The following is a 24738-nucleotide window of genomic DNA, read 5'->3' on the forward strand; positions in this document are numbered from 1 at the left end:
CTTTCTTTCTTTCTTTCTTTCTTTCTTTCTTTCTTTCTTCCTTCCTTCCTTCCTTCCTTCCTTCCTTCCTTCTTTCCTTCCCTCCCTCCTTCAACTATTTCACTCTTTTAATGTATGATGATTTTCATTTTGATCCCACATGTAGATGTTTCAAAGTTTAGGGTAGAAAGCAGAAAACTGAACATTTATGTGGATGCAAGTCTGCCATGTCTCCCTAAGGCTCACGGCAGCAGGCCATCTGCTGGTGATTTGGTGGCAGCAGGTGGAGATGGTGATGGCGTATTGGAAACCATAAGGCATGACAACAACAGGCCTGCTGGGATGTTTTAGGCAAGTTTATGTAGATGTGTTGCTGAAATGCGGCGTAAATAAGGAAGAAGGTGATTCACAGCCTCTTGACATAGTTTCCCGGAAAAGTACCAAAGAATTTGGTTCTTCTTGAGGTTCCTGAAAATAGAAGCAATAAATGAAAAGGTGTAGCAGGGATGAAATGTCAGTTCTTATCTGTTGGCTTGAAGATTTTCCATTTACAAAGTCTCACCAAGAAACCAAGCCCTAAAGCATTGAGAAAGGAGGAAAGAAAGCTCACTTTAAGACAGTAAGAAGGGAAAGCAAGCAATTGGAGTTGTCTTGCTTGATGTAGTCTTTTTTTTTTTTCATGAGTAAAATTATATATTTCCATCACATCAAGCTTGATGGGAAAGCTGATCCCCTCAATCTAAAGAGGAAGAAAATCCTGCAGAAGGGCTGAGCAGTTGGACTCATATCACCAAGATGCCAAACAAGGAGGAAGGAGTAAATGTGAGGCTGGCAGTGGACAAGATGTCTGGAAAAGCACAAGAGCAGGAGGCCTCCTCTATACTGTCACTTTAAGTCATCACCTAAGACACTGTCAGTAGCAAAGCAGTTTTAGTATTTCATGCTCAGTGCTGCCTCATCAATCTTAAAAAACACATTGTTAGATTCCTTCAAAAAATATAGAAATTCTGAATGCTTTAACATTACTGAATTTAAAAATGGAAGGAGATTGACCACTACTTGTGTAAGGTGAGAGTAGGAATGGAAGTGAGGATGGAGCACAGCCATTGGGCATAATCTTTAGTATACTCCATTAAAACCCCATGGCCATCATTAGGATCACCTTGTGTTTCAAATACTATAATTTTTGAATACATTTTGTGAAAGTCTGTACACTAAATCTTCTACCATAGTAGATTATGGAGGCTCTCTAAAGTTTCATTCCTCATTAACAGTTTAGAATTTATTGACTTGGTTTGGTTACTGTCCCTGCGAACCATGTATGTAAGCTGTTTTCCTGTTTCCTCTGGATGGGAATGAATATAAACGGAATCTAAGGCATATGGCTGCACATGTGGCCTCGGTTCCTTGATTATTTCCCCATGGCTGGACCTGTATCTAGAAAGCTTTCATTCCTGCATCTCTCATCTTCACCTCCTTCCTTCATGTCCTTTTACCTGCAAATGTTTTCCAGAAACTTTGAGTTATTGCCTCTTCCTCCTTCTCATTGTCCCCCTGTCCTTCTTGCCCCCTTTTTCCTTTCTTCTCTCTTTCTATACTGAGGATTGAACAATGGAGGATGGGATGACATGTTAAGCACGTGCGCTACTGCTGAACTATGTATACATATAGACCCCTTTTTAAAAATAATTTATTGAGAATTTCATACATGCATATAAGGTGTTTTGATCAAAAAGACCTCTTTTAAGACTGCCTTTCAGGTGGTCAGAAAGGCCATTCTGGCCACTTCTACTAACTGAAATCGAAGATAATCATTGGACTTTTAGGGTAGCTACATCAGTGCTGGAAATGGGTCAGCTTTCCCTTAATCTTGCTCCCTGTCAAATGACATTTTCCCTTTTGACAACTAACCTTTTTCTACTGAACAGAGCAAAAATACTTCTCATCTGGGAACATCTGTTGTTTTATTACTGCTATCGTAACATCACAGTCTTTCCTGGTTGGTGCTATTTAAAGAATGTTTCTTAGTTGAATTGAAATAAAACTAGGAGAGAATCATATGTACCTGAAGCAACAATTACTAAACTATATTAATACACTGGCTCTGGGATTACACAGTACATCATGAACACAGTAAGAGTTCAGTTATCAAGTGAACCATGCAAGCGAACAAATTCAAGCAATGATAAGACAGCTAATGTGTCTGAGAAGAAATGTGCACATACCCACAAACCATCCATCATCACACTTCTCCATCACATCAACGACATCACTTTCTTTGAGTTCCAGCTCATCTTCATTCCTAGGAGTATAGTTATACAGAGCCTGAAACCTTAAATAGGACAGATGGGGATGTTTAATTTATTTTACATCTTTGTGAAATTACAGAATAGTACGATACTCATTTTTATCACTAACATTTCTATTCTTATTAATATGTTGTATTAAATAATGTTAAGTCTTTGGCATCATGTAAAATAAATGGAAATATTTAGATTCTCATGGGAATTAGATTACTCTAATAACATTTCAAAAACTTACAATGAATAATATTCATGTAAGATTATAATATTCATGAACTGGACCAAAACATTTTAATGTTTATAGGTCAGCCCTGCATTTAAATTGTCCAGACAGCTAACACATATCATTCAGACACTATATAATATTATAGAACATAAAATAAATGGCATTTATATGATACAAACATATTAAAAACAGGAGGGAATAGTAGTTTTAGCTAGCTATAATCAAAAGCAAATAACTGAAGCTTTGTAAATGGTAATTTCAAATGATTCTAAATTGAGTTGTACAAAATGTCTCAGACACACATCTTCTAAATAATTATGGGGGAATTATTATAAGAAGGAAAATTATATGTTTATCAAAGGAGATTCCTTAAGGCAGACAGTTTTTTACTTTGAACCAATATTTTCTGAGGATTTAAAATGTGAAGATTTGATGCAATTCACCTATGATGGTGAATGGATGTGGTCTATGCATGGTCATCCCAGACCCAGTCTCAAATAGCAGATTATGAGCATTCTTTGGAAAATGTGTCCTGGAAAAATTGTGCTTGAGTTAAAAATGCTCCTTTAAAATAATTTTATATGAGCAAGAATTATTAAGAGAATGTTGCCATTTTCTTTCCTTGTCTGAACTCTTTGGGAGAAGTATGGTGACATTGATCAGTAATGCATTTGAATATTCAGTCTGCTTGACATTGAATTTTGTGATTATTAACATGGACTGGCACTTTGAAAAGTAAATATAAACATTATAGAAGCTAAGAAGGTCAGGAATTTAATATGCAGTTAACATGGAAAATTCATAATAACACTGAATATTAATGGTATAATAGGATATTTTAAAAATATTTTATTTATTATTTTTATTTTATGTATATGAGTGTGTATTGCCTGCGTGTGTGTAAGTGTACCAGTGTCATGCAATGCCTGTGGAGGTCAGAAGAAGGCTTCCTCCTGGAACTAGAGTTACAGAGGGTGTTAGCTGCCATGCGGGTGCTTGGAATCAAACCCAGATCCTCTCTGTAAGAGCAGTCAGTGCTCTTAACTGCTAGGCCATCTCTCCAGCCCCATAATAGAAGGATGTTTTTTTAAAATTACCAAATTTGCTTCTGTTGCTTTTTGTAACATATTAATTGTGCTAATGTAAGGAAACAATTACAACATTCTAGGACACTTTGGATATATAGGTCACCATTAAAAAGTGGGAAATATTGAATTCTGCTTTAAAACAAGAATGATTTATTTCTAACTTATTGAGTCAGAAAAAGTATGTTTTTGTCAATTAAAACTATTCTAGCACTTGAATTCCAATATGACATTGTATACGTGACATGAAACACAGGCTCACTGGCTCCCTCTCTGTTCTCTAGCTTCTTCAGATCACGGTGTGTAGACAAAGTTGGCTTCAGGGAGCTCTAGGAAAGAGCTTAGAAGATACATTGCCCTTCTCTAAAAAACTTCACCTTCCCTAGGCTGGTACCCAACATGAGAGATTTCTTTCTCTGTTAATACTTTGCTTTTCTAGTGGACTATGCTAGCCATTTATAATCTTCTGAGGCATTTTGGGGGAGAGGATTCAGATTTTGGTCAAGGGTAGAGAAGAGAGCCAGAATCTTGGCAAACGAGAGTGGGAGATGGTGAATATGAACATTACCTCACTGGGACATTTGCCTGAGGACAGCCTTAGTAGAATAGTGAAATCATTTTACTGTTTGTATGTTGGTTAGCATTTGAGGCTGGTCAGATGATGGAATGATGCATTTTGTCTATTCAAGGGAAAGTTGATTTCAATGTGGCTTGAGGGACATGGTCATTCCTGGGCTGCTAGTTTGGTGGGTACCTCTGAGTTTTACTTTGGGAAAGCTTCTTCTCAGTCTTCAGCCTTCTCAGGAACACCTCCAACCACTTTCAGAGACAGGCCTATTTAAGGCCACAGTCTTCAGCTGCTTGAAGAATCTGGAGGTCCCCGGAGTAAACAAACCAAAATTGGCATGGCCTCTCACTACATTTTTATATGACGAAAGCCAAGCATGCTTGTCAGAATTTATTTACCATTCTGGGTTAATTGACCACTAAAAAAGTTTTATGGCAACATAAACAAACCTTCCTGGAAATCCTCCTACTTCTGCCTCTCAAAAAGCAGTATTGCACGATAGGAAATGCAGTTCAATTATAATAAAACATGCTATTTTGAGAGATGTGTTGGTGAGATGAATGATGGTGGTCTGGTGAAGATGCCTCAAACAGAGGTTTGTCATTGAAATAAGAAATGCTGAGCTGAATGGAAAGCTATAACTTGCATCTTCTATTGTTCTTAAACTGAATTGTAGAACCAAAATTTAGGTTCCTACCTTTGCTTTCAAACCTTTTTTTTTTTAAATGAATGAGATTAGGCAACACCTCATAATCCCCCTAATTAAGGTTGTAATAAAACATAAATTCAGTGAAGAATGTTTTATAATGTCTAAAGCTAGACTTGAAAAGTGTGCTTTTTCCCACCTGTGGGCTCGGTGATTTCACAACAGCTAAACAAGCACAGCTGCACATTACATAAGAAACTACAACAGAACACACTTGTTCATACTTAAGAGCTGTTTAACAGAACATGCTAGTTATGCTGTGAACCTAAACAGCTCTGGAATTTATTTTTGTGATGTAATCCCATCATTGTTTGCAGACATAAGAGACCAAACAGAACACTAGAAGTACAAATCATATTTAAAGTTTTCCAATTAAGTGAGATTTTCAATGATTATTACTTCTAACCTCGTCTATTTATGAAAAAGGACTTCTCCTGCATAAGAACGCCTTTCTGGCCCTACAGTATGAGAGGCAGCTTCAGAGAGTGATGGGTTCTGGAGAGCGTGCTTTTAACCACAAGGGGAGAGGAGGGACCCTTAGTGCTGATAACACAGGTGACACAGCAGGGGCTGCCCACAGTGGAGGGTCTTTGTCAGCCTCTTTTCACCAAGTGTGTTGAGGTTGGGTAGAATTCTGCAGGCTGTTCTGTGTGCTCAGGAGTGTGGGGCAAAGCTTAGAACTACAGTTGAGCCTTTCTGGGGCCTTCTTTTTGACAGGGTAGGCAGGAGTCGGTAGGGAATGGATGACTTCTGAGCATCACTTGTTACCAATTGGGCCTGAGAAATGCAAATGATAATTTTAAAGACAACATGTGAAACCTGCAGGTCGATTTAATTTATGTATCAGACAGGAAAGGGAATTTGGAGGGAACATTTTACGAGGTATATTCCTGGTGCTGTGGAAGTTACATATAAAAATGAACATCACTGAGTACTTTTAATACCACTGTTTCCAAAAGACCCTTCAAAGCATGTATTATAACTTTGGAGTTATATTACTAAAGTAGATTTAGAACTACTTTCAAAATATTCAAAATAAAGTCAGGATAGGTTTTCCTGTCTTTAAAACTGCAGTTATGAATTACATAGCTAACAGAGAAATAGACAAATTTATAAATTGTAGGAATCACTGAAACATTGGAAGTTTTTCCTGAAGCATAAATTAAAACCTTTTCTGTTTCCCCTTAAACCATTAGCTTTGATCTCAGTGATACAGGAGAACATTGCAATTTTCTTCAAGTTAGGAGGCCTCACGTTGGTTGTCTGATTCCTTTCACTTACAAAGTTGTACTGCCCCCTGTTTGGTACATTTATTGTCCATTATGGGGGTCAAGGTTAGTCTTGAATTTAGAAATCAAGAGGAATACTTACGGTTCCCCCCCACCTTGAATGTTTTCATGAGTGAACACAGGACGCTGTGGCTGAAATGAAATGATTTTCAATGTCATCAATGTTTAAACTGGTACTAATTAAAAGATAATTTGGGTAATGGCATGGTACTTTTCTTGACATTTACTATTTCCTGTTGTAAAAAACCAAGAGGGAGAAAAATAAAATGCACCAAATAAAAGGTTTCTGCAGAATTAATATTTTGAAGAGTGCTTTAAATTAAACTAGAATGCACAAAATTCAAACTTTTGAACATGTCCACAATCTAGTCTCCTCAAGCTTTAAGGAAAGGTCGAGGTTTAGTCCCATTGATTTTTCCAAGGTCAGGAATATGGCAAGAGCAAGAACACCAAACCACAGGAACAGGAAGGATGGACACCTTCATCCAGACTTACTCTCCAGAGGGTTCTCAAACAAGCAGAAGGGAAGCCACATTTAGTTTCACTGCAATAACCACATTCACTCTGAACTTTTCCTTACAGACGACATTTCCACATACAGTACAGATGAAAATATCAATAGCCAGGCGTCCCATGCTACGTTTGAACTGATATTCTCTGTCCTCAATGTGGAGGAAGCACATGCAGTTTTAATAAGGGAAGACAGAGAACTTCAAGTCGAATGCAACAGACAATATCCAGGTAACATATAATGTTTTACCTTAGAAGAGAAATATTGGTAGAAATCCCCAGTGCACTGAACTCTCAAAAGATTTTCCTTTCTTTTTAAACTAAGCATCAAGACCAGTATCTGTAATAGATACTTATAATATTGGAGATGACAAGCCTTAGCATCCCGTATAGCACATAAACACTTCAGTGAATGAAAGTTAACGTATTTGTTGATCATGTGAACCCAGTGTAGGTTATATTGATGATCTATGTGTTATCTTCTAGAGAAAGAAATACATTTGAACCATTCCCAACGTATTTCAAAATAATTGTCTACTAAGTGACAATTACCTAATGAAGTAACAGGATCAGAATCTAGACTCTGAAGATGACTGAATTAGTTATTAGATCCATATCTTTAGACAACAGTCCCAGGGCTTGCATTCATAAAATGATTAGTTACTATTCGTAAGATTTCCCTGAAATTGTCCAGAGAAACCTTTCTGGTCCAAGATTGGATAGGGAACCCTGGGATTTTCTTCAATGAGAGTCTATGATTAGACCTGTTCCTAAGTTCTTTTATCTGTTCTCTTCCAATTAACATTATTTAGCAGAGACTACATAGTTTTATTACTAGAACTTCAAGCTTTAAATCTAGTAATTGGAAGCACTTAATATTCCTAGAAATTTTTCTCAATTTCTATGCATGGAATACAAAAATTTTAAAACTAAAGAATGGATAAGAATTACTGGCCATATGGATGACTTACTCCTATAAACTAGTATACAATTATTAACAATATCTAAAATTATTAAATATGATTAAAATATGACATATTCAAAGAATAAATTACATTGTTTTTATGAATCATGAAGACTAAATCATCTTTCAAACATTTTTGAGGTTATTTAATTCAAGATATTAAATCAATTTAAATGTATGAAGAAGTGTGTCACCCATTATGGACATATTTCTTCCAGCTTTTTTCTAATTCTTTCTTCTCTTAAGTTAAAACTTGAGTATTACCTTAAAAATCAACTTGTTAACTAATGTAAAGCAATCTACTTTTGAGAGCTATGTATCAATGTTTGGTTATCACTATAATTCCTCATGTTCAGTGCCTACAATTCAAGCAGCCCCCAAAATTACTTAAATGAATTGTCCCTTTGATAATTAGGAAAGTCGGGCTAAAGCTCCAACTGTGGGGCTCACTTAATTCCTAGGTATGTAAACTAGTAATTTCCTGGCTTTTAATCATCTTTCCCAATGTGTTTTGCTTTGTATCCTTCAGATCTGGCCCCTCCTTTCCTGTCTTGAATCATCAGTTTTTTATAGTATTCACAACTCAGGCCAGAATACAAACTCAACTTTTATTAGCAGAGGAATTGTGTTTCTTGTAAAACAGTGAATTTGAAAACGTTTCAAATCCTGTCTTTAATAGGGATCACACTCAGGCTAACTGATAGCAAGCAGACTATTTTTGAGGAACGTTGAATAATTCCAGTATTTGAATTAATTTGTTTTACAAGTACTTGGCCAATAGAGGAATAGCAGTGTGAATAGTTATTTATGAGGGCGCATTTCTTTCTCTTTAGGACACTGTCTACTCTCTGACCTTGGAAATGCAATTCAGAGTCCTCATTGTAAAGTCAAGTTGGACAAGATGAAGATGAACCCTGCTCCCTCACGGAGCCCTGCCCCTTCATGGAACCCTCACTGCTCATGGAGTCCGTAAAGGAAGACACCTTTCCCCTCATGCTCTCTGTAAAGGTGACTCCCTTTAACCTTGCAAATTCAGTTGCCAGAAAATGGGTTAATTATTATGTGTCTTAGACATGTGAAAACCTCAGTGGTAATTCAGTTTCCTTTTGCAGATTAGTAAGCCCCAAGCCCAAAGATATTGGGTAATTTATTGTGACAAGGAAATAAAAGGGAAGGACAATTTTGACTAGCACTATACTAAATGAGTATTATGACAAGGAATGGACTAACTTGGTTAAAAATCAGCATCTTTGTCCTTGAGACAGATATTTGTGTTCTGTGCGGGCATTCAAGTGACGGGCCACTGGAGACTATCTTTTGCCCCGCCCCGCCCCGTGTTGAAACTCAGAGGTCTCATGCTTAAGATGGCTACGGTATTTGCACTCTACTACCACCTAATGGTAAGCAGTGGTACCAACATGCTAAAAGTTGTTTTTGTCTTTGTGCTGGCCAAATTCCTTAGGCCTGGATTAAATTTGAAAGGATATTTTAAAGACCACAGAACGATTTGAGTAGATAATGATCTTTTTTTATGACCACGTAATTCCTTTCCCACATTAAAATTCTTGAGAAGAAATCACCCCTTTACCACCACTGTTTTGGGTCTATGTTCACTTCTATTTTAACTGTCTACTCAGGCACTGATTACTCATAATGGCTTAGCAGCACTGAGGCAAATATAGAACGACATACATCTATGACATTTAGAGAGGCTTAATGAGCTCTGCACCTAAGAAATAGCTGAACACATTACCATCACTCTGCTAGAAACTTTGAGCAAGAATTGTACCATGTTTCTCTTCCCTTGATAAATCTTGAGTTATTATAATAATCTTAATAATAATCTAATAATAATGATCTTAATAATTTTAATCTTCAATGAAACTTAGTGTCACTATTTTTAACTAGTGTATGTTAGCTATATAAAATAATGGGTTCATTATAAAATTTTCATAAGTCCGTAGTCCACACTGATTTTTTGAAAAAAGGTTGTAAAAATGGATACAGAAGAAGCAGATTTTAAACACATACTAATTTTTGAAACCAGACTCCATTAGGAGCCACTGCTCATAAGGATGCTAGAACACATCCTAGACCATCAGTAGAATATATGCTTCCTTAATCAGATGGAGGTTTGAAATCCCAGTAATTATTTATGCCTCTTCCAAGGTATCCCAGGAGAATTAGCTATATCTTGTATCAGATAATCCTTAAATAAGAATGGACTGTTATTTAAAAACAAATGAGAAAAAAATTGCAAGCCTTGTTAGTAGCTCTTAAGTTCTTAAGTCATTCTTTTTTAGAAAATGTTAGTTGTGAAAAAAAAAAAAGAAAATGTTAGTTGTGGTGCATATCAACCAGAATTAGCTGGCATGCTCCTAATAACAGCCCTATGTTTATGCTTGTGGGCTTATGTTCCCATTTAAATTATGGAGGTGAAACAACTTTATATAAATCAAAAGAAAACAAAATAGAATCTTTGTGGTCCACAAACACCTGTAATCTAACATGTAAATTCATAATATGGAAATACAGGAAAGAAAAACTTAAGGTGATACAAAACCTGCCATCTCACTTAGCCATGGAAACAAATGGATGGAGTCCATTAATTTTTGGAAAAAGCTTCTCATTCTCTCTCTCTCTCTCTCTCTCTCTCTCTCTCTCTCATCTCTTTCTCATTTGTGTGTGTGTGTGTGTGTATGTGTGTGTGGAGAGAGAGTGAGAGCGAGAGCAAGAGAGAGAGAGAGCGAGAGAGAGAGAGAGAGCGAGAGAGAGAGAGAGAGAGAACTCTCTGGAAGACTATTCAGTAAAGACTAAGAATTTACAAACCCTCACCACCTTCTCCCTATGGCAACACAAGTCTGCTTCAGCAACCAAAGCAGGTCTGACTATGGGAAGCAAAAAAGTACAAAATTCCATATATACAGAACAGTATTTATATTTATGATATGGGAGAGGAAAACTAAAAATTAAGCCTTCAGAACTTGAAATGCAGATCATAGCTATGTGGCAGCCACTAGAAGCTAAATCAGGGTCCATTAAAGCAGATGGGGTGAAAGGGATCCTGTGGTATGCATACGTGTAAATCCTCAAATTCCTTGGCTGTGTTCCTCAGAACTGGCAGCGCCATTTAGAGTCCGTTCGTTCTCAAGTGCTGCAGATGTTATAGAACTGACTAGTTAAAGCAGAGGGAATAGACCTTTAAGTCTATTCAAAGTTGTTGAGGGAATTGGGAGCACACAGACTCTGGAGTGCTGTATGGGGGATGCAGGATGGAGAGAATGTGGCATGTATCACCAGAGCAACAAAATATTTTGAAATGGTTCGTGGATTAAAATAAATCCAAAGAGATTGAGTGACATTGGAGCTAACAGTGCTGGAGGCATGCGAGCTCAGTATCCTCTTGGCAACAGTTTTGTTCTCTGCACTAAAAACAGTGTGTAGAAAGCAGCTATTTAATACAGAGGCAAGATGGATGCAGAAAACAACACACTGTACTCTTTCTTGTTAGTATAGCAGAGCATTTGATAGCGCCATTTTGATTCGGAGAACTTGACAGGTACAACAGGGAAGCACACAAACCAAAGATTTAGGATCTCATCTCATAGCTCACTGGCCGTTTCACCTCAAGGGACTTGCCAGCCTCACTTTACTGCCAGATCACAGCAAAGTCACCTAGGAAGAGTCACGGAAGACTGACACAGGTGGGGGTATCTGACCCTACCCTGTAGGAACTGTTGGCAGGCGAGCGGCAGGGTCTCTCAGTCATCACTGGACTACGGGGTGGCTTACTCAGAACACATATCTTGCTTTTAAAATCAGTCTAGAAAAATCATAAGAGATGAATTAATTCTTGTCTTCATTGTGCAGCCTCCAGGGGGCGTTTTCCTGGTTTGCTGATTTCCATGCACACATAGCATGCCAGACTCAGGAATACCAGCGGAGCAGGAAGGACAAACAGTCTGCATATAGCTCTCCCGGCTGCGCATACAAGTTCTACCCTCCAGGACCAGTCACCGCTGCTTTGATACAAGACTCACAGACGCAGCAAAGAAAGTGGAGAGGGAAGGTGGCAGGATAGTGTGTCTAGGAAATGTATCAGGAATGTTACTTCCTTATTAAGGAAATGCTTAACAAAGTGTTAAAAACACCCTCAAATCTGGCCTGTTTTCTTAGGGCTCACTGAATAGTAAGCAATAGCAAGCAAAGTGAGAGAGATTACAGAAAATGTTAGATGCTTGTTAGAAGCAAAATGTCTAACAAAGCTTGGAGGAAGAAATGGGATTTTTTTTGGGGGGGGGGAAGGGACAGCAAAATATAATTAAATGTTGAATGTTTCCTGAACTACAAGCTTGCTTGGTCTTTTTTTTCCTCCCTCCCTCCCTCCCTCCCTCCCTCTCTCTCTTCCTTCCTCCCTTCCTTCCTTCATTTATTTTGACAGGCTCTCCCTCTCTCTTTCTCTCTCTCTCTCTCTCTCTCTCTCTCTCTCTCTCTTCCTTTCTTTCTCTCTTTCCCTCCCTCCCTCCCTCCTTTCTTCCTTCCTTCCTTTTTTGAGACAGGGTCTTCCCAGCTGGCCTGAAACTCACTATATAGACTAGCCTGGCCTTGAACTCACAGAGGTCTGCCTGCCTCTGCCTCCTGAATGCTAGGATTAAATATGTGCTCTTGGTGTTTTTTGAAAGTAAGCTCTTCCCTATAACAAAGAATACTTTCCCTCCCTCCCTCCCTCCTTTCTTCCTTCCTTCCTTTTTTGAGACAGGGTCTTCCCAGCTGGCCTGAAACTCACTATATAGACTAGCCTGGCCTTGAACTCACAGAGGTCTGCCTGCCTCTGCCTCCTGAATGCTAGGATTAAATATGTGCTCTTGGTGTTTTTTGAAAGTAAGCTCTTCCCTATAACAAAGAATAAAGCTAACCTCCATGCCATTGGTTTGCTTTGGTTTTCTTTCCATGGCAGACTGGAGTTAGCAATTCAGTGTCTAGCATTTGATCTAGCTTAAGAGAACATTAGTAAGACTAAAAAAAATTAAAAAAAAAATAAAAGCATGTGGTTTTCTCAGCTCTAACAGGATAAATTTCATGATTTAGTCTCTTGGGCTGATGTATGTGCTAAGGGCTGTGGAAGAGAATGTTTGATTTCTCAGGGATCCATTCATGTTTTTGTTTTCACTCATGTGACCCAGAATGTCAGGTTGTCACATGGTCATTCTGAGTGAAGACCCTTCCTAATCTTCTCATTCCAGCTGTGCTCATTGGGTATTTTCTGAAAGAGGATATGAACAATAATTAGAGACTGTCCAAGCATCTTTGATACCTGTGGAATCATATCTTTATCTTGTTCGAGGTATAATTTATTTTGAGTTTTGAATAGCAGCTACCCTAATCTTTTTAAAAGATATTTTATTTATTATTTTTATTTTATGTATATGAATATATTGCCTGCATGTGTGTAAGTGCACCCATGTTGTGCAATGCCTGAAGAGGTCATTTTTCAAAAGATTTACTTTTATGAGTGTTTTACCTTCACGTATGATGCACTACATGTGTGCCTAGTGCCTGCAGAGGTCAGAGGAGAATGTTGAATCCCCTGGAACTGTAGTTAAAGATGGTTGTGAGCCACCACATGAATGTTAGGAATCAAACCTGGGTCTTCTGCAAGAGCAGCCAGTGTTCTTAACTGTGGAGCCATCTCTTCAACCCTGACCCAGTCTTGATTAACACCAAGGCTCTGCTAATGTCCAGACTCATAGATTAAGAAAAAAAGGATGTAGATAACAGCTAACGACACCTGAGCATATGGGGAAGAACCAGATTCTCATTTCATTTTGGGGTTGTGAGTAGGGGGAGCCTCTGATGTGACTGTTTCAGGGTGGTGGCACTAAGCAGGATCACAGTGACTGTATTTCTTAGGAGAAACCCAAGAAAAACCCATTCTTTGTCCTCACAAAGCACTTCCACTACAATTTGAGCCCCCATCCCACATCCTTCCTACATGTCTTTTTTTTCTTTTTTAAGTAAAATATTATCTTACATAGATGAGCTACTATTTATAATAATTTTGATATGAAATGCTATTTTTTTGGGTCTTTTTGAGACAGGGTCTCCCGTAGCCCCAGCTGGCCTGGAACTCACTATGTAGACCAGGCTGGCCTTGAACTCACAGAGATCCGCCTGCTTCTGCCTCCTGAGTGCTAGGATTAAAGGCGTGTGCCACAAATGCTATTTTTTAATAAAACAGAGAATGAAATGACTTAGGAAAATACTAATTGCACATCAAACCCACAATTGGTTTCTTTTCAGCACTCTGTAATCCCTAATGTGGTAGTAAATTTTACTTTGACAGAAGATTTTGGATTATAAGACAGTGTTTTTTATTGTCTTAGAAAATTCTTTTCAGGGCTGGAGAGGTGGCTCAGTGGTTAAGAGCACTGACTGCTCTTGCAGACGACCTGGGTTCGATTCCCAGCACTCACATGGTGGCTATGAACCATCCTTAACTCCAGTTCCAGGGGAATCCGAAGCCCTCTTGACCTCAGCAGCATTGCACAACATGGGTGTACTCACATACATGCAGGCAATACATTCATACACATAAAAATAAAAATAATAAATAAAAAAAGAAAATTCTTTTTAAAAATGAAATTATATTGAATTAGCCTGAGTTGAACAATGGTTGACATGGGCTGATAAAAATGTTACAGTAATGATTTCATGAATAATGTTCTATGCCTATTAGAACATTATTTTTCTTTTATTTTCAGTGCTAAGTTGCTTTCTTGTAATGAGTATGAGATCTGGAGTTGATTTAATTTGTATTTGTATTTACAAGCACAGATGCCTTCAGTCAATTTATATTCTTTCTATGTGTACAAATATATTCACAAAATTAATTATTTTATGTGTATGATTGTTTTACCTTTGTACAACTGCACCATGTTCTTACAGTGCCCAGAAGAGGGCATTAGATCCCCTGGAGCTGGAGCTGTGAGCCACTAGGTGGGTGCTGGGAACTGAACCCTGGTCCTCCACAAGAACAGCAAGTGCTCTTAACAACTAAGCCATCTCTCCAGTCCTGAGATAAACCTTTTTAAATTTTTTTTCTTATTACTCTAATAATGAGTCTTCCATCTCTTTAAGTTGGAGAATTAAGATTCTATAGGCACTTTTTCATGTACTGATCAACCTTAAAAGCTGAAGAACAAATTATGAGATGCAAGGAGTAAATACACTGGCTTTAAAAATAAAACCACAGAAAGAAGAATAAAAAGCACATTCTGGGATGGGTGTGGTGGTGCATGCCTTTAGTCCCAGCACTTGGGAGGCAGAGGCAGGCAGATCTCTGTGAGTTCAAGGCCCGCTGGGGCTACAGAGAGACCCTGCTCAAAGAGCAAAGAGGAATTAGTCTTTAAAGTCCCTCTCTGTCTCTCTATTTCTCTTTCTCAAAATTTGCTTTTTCATACCTAAAGTTACATCACATAGATGGCTGTGCTGGCCGATGGATTTGGTGATAGGGATTCTCAGGATTGCTAAGGAAGGTGCTGGATTGGTACTTCTGATATGGAACTTTGGCTGTCAGAGCTTTAACTCTTTACTTATCTGCAGAGACCCTCACTTACTGTCAAAAGAGTCTACCTGAGGATGGGTTACTATTTGAAGTCTGTCACCTTTTGTCTAAAGGAAAAGGTTTCGGGATCCCTCTAAGCCTAGAAGCAAAGCTTTTCTGTGTACATTGATTTCATCTTGTGATTGTCAATATTGTTTTCCAAGACAAGTTACTAATTTGGTTTAAAAAAATTAAAAAAGTGGTATCCTCAGGAAATTTAAGTACCAGCTGAGCTTCTGGGCTGCCTGTGTTAGAGATGAATGTGTTGCCAGTCACAGCTAAAGAATCATCCTTTGTGTATTATCAGTTTTCTTCACATTTGAGGAAGAGCAAGATTCAAGACTAGTAACATCGAGGACCACCCCAACCTCAGGCTCTGCTGAACATGATGGTGGGTAGAAATGGTAGGAGGCAGTGCATCTACTGAGAACTGACTCAAGATGACAGGCACAAATCTGATGCCTTCAAGGAAGATGGCTCCCACGCTGACTCATAACTTAAGAACAGACCCTAAGGATTACCTTTGATTATGAGATAAATTTTAGTTTGTTTTTTCCTCAATCCAAGGACAGTTGCTATGCAGATCTGTTTTTAAACTTTTGGACAGAGGCCATGCTGGTGATATCAAAAGTTAGCAATTATAGTTTGCATAACTTTTTAGATCTTATAAGATAGTACAATTCTAAAGGCAAACATCTACTGAAGGTCACTGAAAGCCATGCAATAAATCACACTCAAGATGCAGTTACCTTTGATTCTGGTGACTTTTTCTGTTGATAAGGGTATTTAGGAAGGAGAGGAGGTGAGGAGGGCTGGGTAGACTGAGAAAGCTCACAGGTCAGGTCAGTGACAGAGGCCAAAGGAGAGTGAAATGGAGGGAAGGGAAACAGACAGCGGGGGGAAGGTGTAGCAGTTCGATCTCCCGAAGAAAACGAAGATGGCTTAAACAGTGAGAAAGACAAGATGTGGATTATGTTTGTGTTCCAAATGAGGCTAGATGGTCTTTAGAGCGTACCTTCCAAATCTAAATAATTTTAAAGTTGTTAACCCCCAAAGGGGCATTTATGATGCATTCTGGCTTTCAAAGCACTAACTTTTCTTTTTGAATTTGGTTCAGAAGTCTCACTGAGTATGATCAGCTTGGTTTGGAGGATGTGAGTGGTTGGAGATATGAATGCCTGTATTCTACTGTTCTATGTGTGAGAACTTTTTTTCAGTATGAAGGCAGTGAAGAATCTTCACTATCACTTTGTAACTTGCTTGTAAAGCAGGTTAAAATGAGCAAACAGTTACACAGCTAGAGAAGTTCTGACTTCCTTGTATTGCATAGTATCAAGTGGCTGCTGAACTCACCTCAGGGAGATGAATGCTATGCCTAGATACTGTCTAAAATGGCCAGATAGCACTTCTTGTGACTCAAACCATATATCTAATCCCTTCATCAAGATGATTACATTGAAGGGAAAATGTTTTTTATTTGTTTTTTAAATAACAGATTTATTTTTAAATTTCATTAAAACCTTATTTGTTATTTAGAAAACAGATTCTGCAACATATTTGGCTCACTGCAGTGAATTCTCTCTGCCATTAAGCAGTGTGTTTGTTTTATACAAAGTCATGGCTGGTCATTTGGAAGTAGAGGAATTATGGAGGAAATGACTTGTACAATACACATAATGACTTTGTATAATATGAACTCTTCTTTTTGTTTCATAGTTTCAGTATTTAAAAGCAATTATACTGCTGGGTGTGATGGTGCACACCTATAATCCCAGAATTTGGGAGGCAGAGGCAGGTGGATTTCTGTGACTTCAAGGCCACCCTGGTCTACATAGTGAGTTCCAGGCCAGCTGGGGCTATAGGAAGACCCTGTCTCAAAAAAAAAAAGACACATACACAAAAATAAAAGCAATTATACTTGTTCTTTATAGAATTCACATTTGAAAGGCATGGTAGTGCATGACTTTAGTCCCAGCACTCCTGAGGCAGAGGCAGGTGGATCTCTGTGTGTTCAAGACCAGCCTGGTCTACATAGTGAGTTTCAGGCTAGCTGGGGCTATAGGGAGACCCTTTCTTAAAACTACTACCCCCCCCCAAAAAAAAATTCACATTTGAGAGATCACCTAGTTTGTTTTTAAAAAGAGAATTTTATAAGCTTAAAGTTCAGGTCATTCTCTCCCTTTACTGATTAAAACCACTACTGAGGTCCTTTGTAAGATGAAGATGCAGGGACCCAATTCTTAGGTAGTTACCAACCTGAAGACAACAACCTTTTCAGAAGAGTCAAAAGGAGACTGGAGCACTGTCTTAGTTGTTTGACCTTATACTTTATTTATGCCATTTATCTTTTTTGCAGAGTACCATCATAATCAAAGTTCATTGTTTTCCCATCCTGGAATTCATAGAATTTTTCTATCAGTTTCCTCATCTCTAAAGTGGGAAATAATAATTTTTTCAGCTCTGTGGGTTTTGAAAATTAAAGAGTTCTTAGAATACTGCCCAACATTAAGTGTTAGGCATTATCTGTCATTATTCATGTTGGAATATTAGAAAAACTGTATGATTTATTTTAGAATACTAGAAAGACTGTATAAGGTTTAATTAATTAACTACTTAATTAATTTATTAAAACAGGGTCTTCCTATAGCCCCAGCTAACCTGAAACTCACTATGTAGACCTGCCTCTGCCTCCCAAGTGCTGGGATTAAAGATGTGCACCTCCACTCCCAGCCTTTTATTTTTATGTGTAGAGTGTTTTGCTTGCATGTATGTAAGTGCACCCATGCCTGCATTGCCCATGGAGACCAGAAGAGGGTGTCATATCCCCTGGAGCTGGAGTTACAGATAGCTGTTAGCTACCATATGTGTGCTGGGAATCTAATCAAGGTCCTTTGCAAGAGCAGCCAGTGCTCTTCAAAGAGAACCATGTATAACGTTTAAAGATTTAAGTTTTCAGTTGATAGTGATGAATGGGGTAGTGGAATTGTATCCTACATGTTTACATCATTTTATTAAACCACTCTGTTTTCATGTTCCTTCCATCCCTGACTTGCCAATGCTTATGCTCCTCATAAAGAAACCTGTAAAGGCAGTGTCAAAAGTAGATGTTTAGTAATACGATTAATTCTCCTGGCTAATTGTAAGACTGATTAGTTCCCCAGTAATTAGGCAAAATTAAAATACCTCATTACTGGTTTTTGCCACATTGCTCTCTTCCTTGGGGATCTTAGGGTTTGTGGAGGTGCCTAGTGGGTATTCTAAACAGTCAGGGTTCTCATCTTCTTCCTCCTCCTCGATGTGCAGTTTTGGAGTCATCTCTGTACTGTTGTGGTCATACCACCAGGCATCCTGCTCTTGAGATCTCGGCAGCCATTTTTGGTATGGAACCCCCTCATGGATATCTTCCTCTTCTTCTCCAATGACCGGGAGAGTTATAGGCAAGGCAGCCACATTGGCGCATGAAGAGGCCACAAATTTATCACCTAGGACTTCAAGAATCTTTGTAGGGTCTGAAAAGCCCTTTCTCATTCTATTCAAATATGCAAGCTGGCTGTGAGTGCTCTTTATGGGATCCTGAAGTGGCACCGCATCATAAGTCTCGGTTACAGCTGAGGTCATGCTTGAGTGGGAGAAAGGTAACAGACAATGAGGTGATTCGACTGGTAAAGATGCTGGAGGCAGTGAGAGGACAGGAAAAGGTTTCTCCTTAATATCAAGGATGATTTTGTCTGGGACATTTGGTTTGGCTTGGTCAGCTGGTAAGGTTAAAGCACTAAACTGCTCTAGTTCATCCAAGAAATTGTCCAGAAAAGAAGATGGTGTTGGGACCAATGGGTTTGCTGGTAGACACCAGTCTGTCAGGGATAGCCCCTTCTGGGCGGTTCCCTGGAGGACTTCTTTCTCTGAGCCATGCAGAGCATTGTGCACAGAAGGAGGGGCTGGTTCACTGGAAGCCAACTTAGAAACGAGCAGGAATTATGAAGTCAGAAAAGCAAAGAAAATAATGATAATGCACAAAAATACAGAGACAGAGAAATGCAGGATGGGCATGATAATAAATACAGAAACGATTTTCTGGTGTAGCATAGAAATAGACTGAAGATATTTGGAAGATATCTAGATTTTTTTTGAAATTTAAATATGTAAAATCCTTAAGTTAATTGAAAAACTTACTTGAGCAATGAAACACTATTAGTTTTGAAAGAGACATCAAGTATCAAATGAGAAGATAAAGTTACCATAGAGACCATGAGGCCAGACAGTAATTTAAGATATTTAATATCAGTCTATCTCTTTTAGGCTACATTAACTCTTTCATGTATATTGAAATATCTCTGAAGGTTGTTAATACAAAACAGAAACTAATAACTAAGCTTCTTTTTCCTCTGAATTTATTAACTGTTATTCCGGCAGCAGTGCTTAGTCTTTTGGACTTTCACAACTTCTTCATTTACATGTGTAAAGTATTTTAGACTTTATACAAGAACATATGTCGAAGAAAATAAGTTCTGAGAAATATCTTTTAAACATAGAGACCTAAGATCAAAATGAAACTAGACTTACAAACCAATGCTTTAAAGTTTACAAACATCCAAAGTAAATGTTTACTCATAAGGGAACATAAGATGTTGACAGAGCAAATTTGTAAGGCCTCATTCTCAGAAGCTTGATGTTTTATGTAAGCCTAAAGAATAGAAGTTACGAAGCTTAATCTCCTAATGTAAAATATCCTTCTTTATATTTTAATACTATTGATTCATTTTGAATACTTGAAATGAAACAGCAAAGATAAATTTTTATGCAAATTCAGGAATACTTCTAGTAGTGCTGCCTTATAACTTTCAAGACACTGCTATATCCTTGCTGGACAGGAAGCACAACGCTGCATGTTATGCATATAAAGGTTGTGAGAGAGCCTGGGGGATGGCTTTGTGAGACAGTCTGCAGGATGACTTTTTACTTCACAGCTTCCCAGACAGTTGACTTTGGCTTGTGAGACAGTTTTCAAGAAGACGTTGCTGGAGATGCACTTCCTGGTTGACTGTTTAGAACTGTGCCTCATGTGGCAGCCAGCACTCTTAGACTTTGAGCTTCCTTAGATCTAAGTGCACAGGGGCTCCCCATCCCAGTCACAAGAATGGGATATTAGGTTGAACTTATTTAATTTTCCAAGGAAATATTATGTAATCTCATAATGGGGTGCCATATGTTTCATAAAGTATAACAAAATTCATGTGAGCATTTCAGTACAAGATTCAAGATCTGAGGCTGCTTAGTCACTGATACAAAATATTGTTGTTCATGAGTTTTGTGACCATTTGATGGTCATACCCATCCTGAGGATGCTGAATTTTTTTTTTTTTTTTTTGTCTTTTTGAGACAGGGTCTCCTTGTAGCCCCAGCTGGCCTGAACTCACTATGTAGACCTCGCTGACCTTAAACTCACAGAGATGTGCCTGCTTCTGCCTCCCAGTGCTGGGATTAAAGACGTGCACCACCACACCCAGCTTAATTAATAAGACATAAATTACTTGTCTCCCTTCATGGTCTATAGGAGTTCTCTTATTGGATAAAATTCCATTTTACACTTGTAATGAACCGTGAAAGTGTTAGACTTGGTCTTAGTAATTCAGTTTTGAAAATGTGTGAAATTGATAGTAACTCCAGATGAATATTTTTACTTTCTCTCATGTAGCAGGAATATTACGTGCCTAAGAACGCTTTCTTGAGTTCACCATCATCCTCACAGCCACTGTCATTATTGCTGTCTACTACTGATATACAGCCATTGCCCCCGTAATCACCACTATATGTATTCACAGGTTAAAAGAGCAAAAAGCTTTACAATAGGATTGTTTATAATAGGAATTAAATTAAGTATAGTTTTCTTAAGGGATACTTATGTTACAAAAATATATCTATAATACAAATTAAAATTATTTCATCTTACAGAAACATTAGAACTGGATTTTATTGTACTAAAATCAGAAATGATATTAACTTACATTTGAGCCTGCCTTAAAATAGCAATATGTCAGGAAATGTGATTTGAATTTGCCAAAGAGTGATTCAAAAGTCATCAATGTATTTATTACTCTATTTACAAGTATCAGTTAGAAAATAAATGCGTCTTTTAGGTTATTTTGGATCTCACCATTTAAAAGTCCATATTTATTTTTTCTGAAAATGATTCAGGGCAACACTATAGGAATTTTCTTTATTAAGCCAATGAGATCATAGAATGGAAAACCAGTTTAAGTGAAACTGGGACGTCGTTCAAATTTTGGACATAAACTTCAACATACTTTTTCATATCAGTGGGAATAAGATGCCAATTGGTTATTAGTGATATTTGTGCATTCCTCCATTTAAAATTTGATATTATAAAAATTGAGATTTTAAAACATACTCATAGAAAATATTAAAATGTTGTGATCTAAAATATTTCATTTCCATTGTTAATTAGGGCATATGGAAGACATTCTTAAATGCTAAGTAAGAATTGTAGATACATGCTTTTTTTTCCTGTTATCATTTTATTTAAAGGTTCAGTCACTTGAGCTCCACCTGGCAGTTCTTTTAAGATGAATAGATGGTAGATTAAAAATACATATGGTTGGATGAAGAGTCTTATCTTTTCCCCTTATCAGAAGGAACTACTGAAAGAAGAATGCTGATTTATAAATGTTAAATTTTGGTAGCAAATGAAATACATTTAAAAAGATTTTGGAAACTTCATAATCAAGCGAGCACATTTGGGTAGTACCAAACTGTCCAGTTATTCAGTGATAGAGAACTGAGAGTTATTACTCATAACTAAACCTTGTCTTCGGTGATGATGAGAATGAAGAGAATAACAAACCTTAGCCCTCTTAAAGGAAAATGTCTCTTAAGATATATTTATGTTATTTACTTAGGCAAATCCTTCTAGGACCCATTTTCTAGTAGTGGCTTAAGTTCCTGGGAACACTATCTTGAAATGGTCTCGATTTTGAACATGAAGTCACTTCACACTTTCACAATGTTAATGGTCTATTTTTCCGTGTTCTATTTTTTATCTCAATTAAAACGACAAACATATTATACAACTACATACATTGCTTTAAATATTGGAAGTGTTTAACAATATTTTGAAAGTGATTCATCGATGATTTAAAATTTTATACTTTGAAATTAATGACAAGGAGAAAGAAACCCCTAAATATATCCATAAAGCATATTTAACAGAAAAATGATATTGTGAATAAAGGAAGTTGGGGGATGGCCTTCCTAATTAACCTATTCAAGAAGGAAAGCCCTTATATTGTTTATTGAGAAAGATAATCCTCTTTAGCAACTAGCTGAAGTGAAACAGCAGAATTTGTGGCCCTAAAATAATGAAACGAATGTGAAGACTTCTAATAATCTATACTTTCATAAAATCTAATTATCAAATGTAATTACAGGCCCTAACTTAAAGATAATGGTTAGCTACATCAGTGTAGAAAGTGCCCCAAGTCTTTTATAGAAGTTTGTCTACCAAATAATTATTAATTATATATTCTTTAGATATACCATTTTGGTATACATATATATGTGTAATGTGTATATATACCATTTTATGCTATGTGTTATACATATTTCTACACATATTGTAATTATGTTGACATATACAAATGCACATATTTATTTCTATAATTATATGATACAAATAAATTTACACATATAAAAACCAACTTTCAGAAAAATATTGTTTATATATATACACACACAGAAGTACAGATATGTATCAATAAAGGTTTATGATATGATATTTTCTTTCCCTTTCTATACTTTAACTTGAAAATGGAATTAGCAAAAAGAAGCATTAAACCTTTATGCCACTACTTACTTGAGGGAAATAAACTCATATTTACTGACTGGAATGCATATGTGTGTAAATGTAATTTGCAATAGATGAGTGGTCTAGTATCTACAAATCACATATCAATTATCATACTCCAGGATCACAAGTATAACATGAATATGATAGAATAGCTTCTTACCTTGTTGGAACTTAGGCTGTGAATTCTATCACTAGAGTAGCTGTGGGGTATTGGAAGGTCAGGGTAATCTTCAGCACCTTTTGGGTTCTTCTTGATGACTTCTACATAGGAAACAGGGAAGATGCCTTGCCTGTTGGTTCCTGGAACTTTACCTTCATACCAGTTTTGATCAACTCTTTTAAGAAGAATAATTCTATCACCCTGTAATCAGCAATACGAAAATGTAAGTAAAGACACAATAATATAAAAGTGTAATTGCCATTGTTTTCTGATAAACAATAGTTTTCCATTTGGGAAAGCTTTACACTTCCAGTATGTACATCATCAAGGGAATATAAGTGCTTACTAGAAGAACACAGATTATCAGCACATATGCAATTAAACCATCTGTTTATGACATTAGGGTTCTAAGGAGCCTTGGTTAACGTGAATGGGCCTATTTATGTTTCATACTGCTACTATATGAAATAATTTGTGGGACTTATTTCAAAAAGCAGACTGTATAAAAAGTACCATCTTAATGACAGTAATATCATCTAATCTCTGCCTGAATTAATGGAATCACCTTCAGGAAGAGGAAAGTGAATCTTCCTAATGGGTCACAGAAGCCAGCCTCTCAAAGGAATAACACTGAATGATATATCATTTTCCTTCTTTAATCCACATATGTTGAGAAGTGACAAAGAATGAATGAAAAGGATGAGGCAAAGATGGCATCTTAGACCATCCATAGCTGTGGAGAAGATTGACCCACCCTTCCCTTGCTCTGATCAGGATAGTGAAACACCAGCATCCATTTGGTTGGTGAGTGGCTACACATTCTGGCCACTAAGCATTTGAATAGAATCTTTGCTTTTTACAATAGTAGAATGTTCTACAATCACTATTATGCTTCCTGCAACGACCAGGTCAAGACCAGAGAACTCAATTTAAGCTCTAATTATAAACCACATGTGGTGGTTTGAATGCGAATGTCCCCCATAGGCTCTAAGTATTTGAACATTTTGTCCCCAGTTGGTGGTGTTGTTTTGGGAGGTCTTAGAAGGTATGACCATGTTGGAGGAAGCACTTCTCTGAAGGCAGGCTTAGAGAGTTCTTAAGCCTAGCCAGATCTTGAGTCATTCTCTTGCTTCCTGTGCCTGCTTGAAGATGGGATAGTTTAGCTTCTGCTCTCCTCCAGCCACCTCTTCTTGCCATGCCTCCCGGCAATGATGGACTGTAAGCTCAAATAAACTGTTCCCTTTTTAGGTTCCCTTGGTTATGGTGTTTCTATTGCAGCAACAGAAAAGTAACTAATATACCACACATGACCCACAACTAAATCAGCAAGCTGTGGTTAAAGAGTAAAACCTACAGCTGTGTCTAGCAGGTGATACAGAACTTTGGGGAACTTGATCTGATAGAAGGAGGTGACACCCAATCATTAGCTTCAGCAGAGTAGGGAGCCCTTTTCAGTGCCAGTCCCCCAAAGGTCCTCTTTT

The 24738-nt window shown here is 37.5% G+C and overlaps 1 protein-coding gene across 29 annotated transcripts in view; it reads right to left on the minus strand.

The window, feature by feature from the left end:
- LOC103750489 (sorbin and SH3 domain-containing protein 2) overlaps window positions 1–24738 on the minus strand; it is a 217381-nt gene continuing 192643 nt past the window's right edge. For 23 of the 29 annotated variants that reach the window (XM_029556344.1, XM_029556354.1, XM_029556353.1 and 20 more), the window contains 4 exons: window positions 23258–23458; window positions 6239–6288; window positions 2205–2311; window positions 1–447 (listed from right to left, as the gene is read on the minus strand). In XM_029556344.1, the coding sequence (XP_029412204.1) occupies window positions 386–447; window positions 2205–2311; window positions 6239–6288; window positions 23258–23458 (420 nt within the window). In that variant the 3' untranslated portion in view covers window positions 1–385. The remainder of the gene's footprint in view (window positions 448–2204; window positions 2312–6238; window positions 6289–23257; window positions 23459–24738) is intronic. The other 6 variants (XM_029556360.1, XM_029556358.1, XM_029556365.1 and 3 more) reach the window with 4 other exon arrangements.

The sequence above is a fragment of the Nannospalax galili genome, unplaced genomic scaffold (genome assembly GCF_000622305.1).
Source record: "Nannospalax galili isolate Female #2095 unplaced genomic scaffold, S.galili_v1.0 scaffold46, whole genome shotgun sequence".
Classification (NCBI taxonomy): domain Eukaryota; kingdom Metazoa; phylum Chordata; class Mammalia; order Rodentia; family Spalacidae; genus Nannospalax; species Nannospalax galili.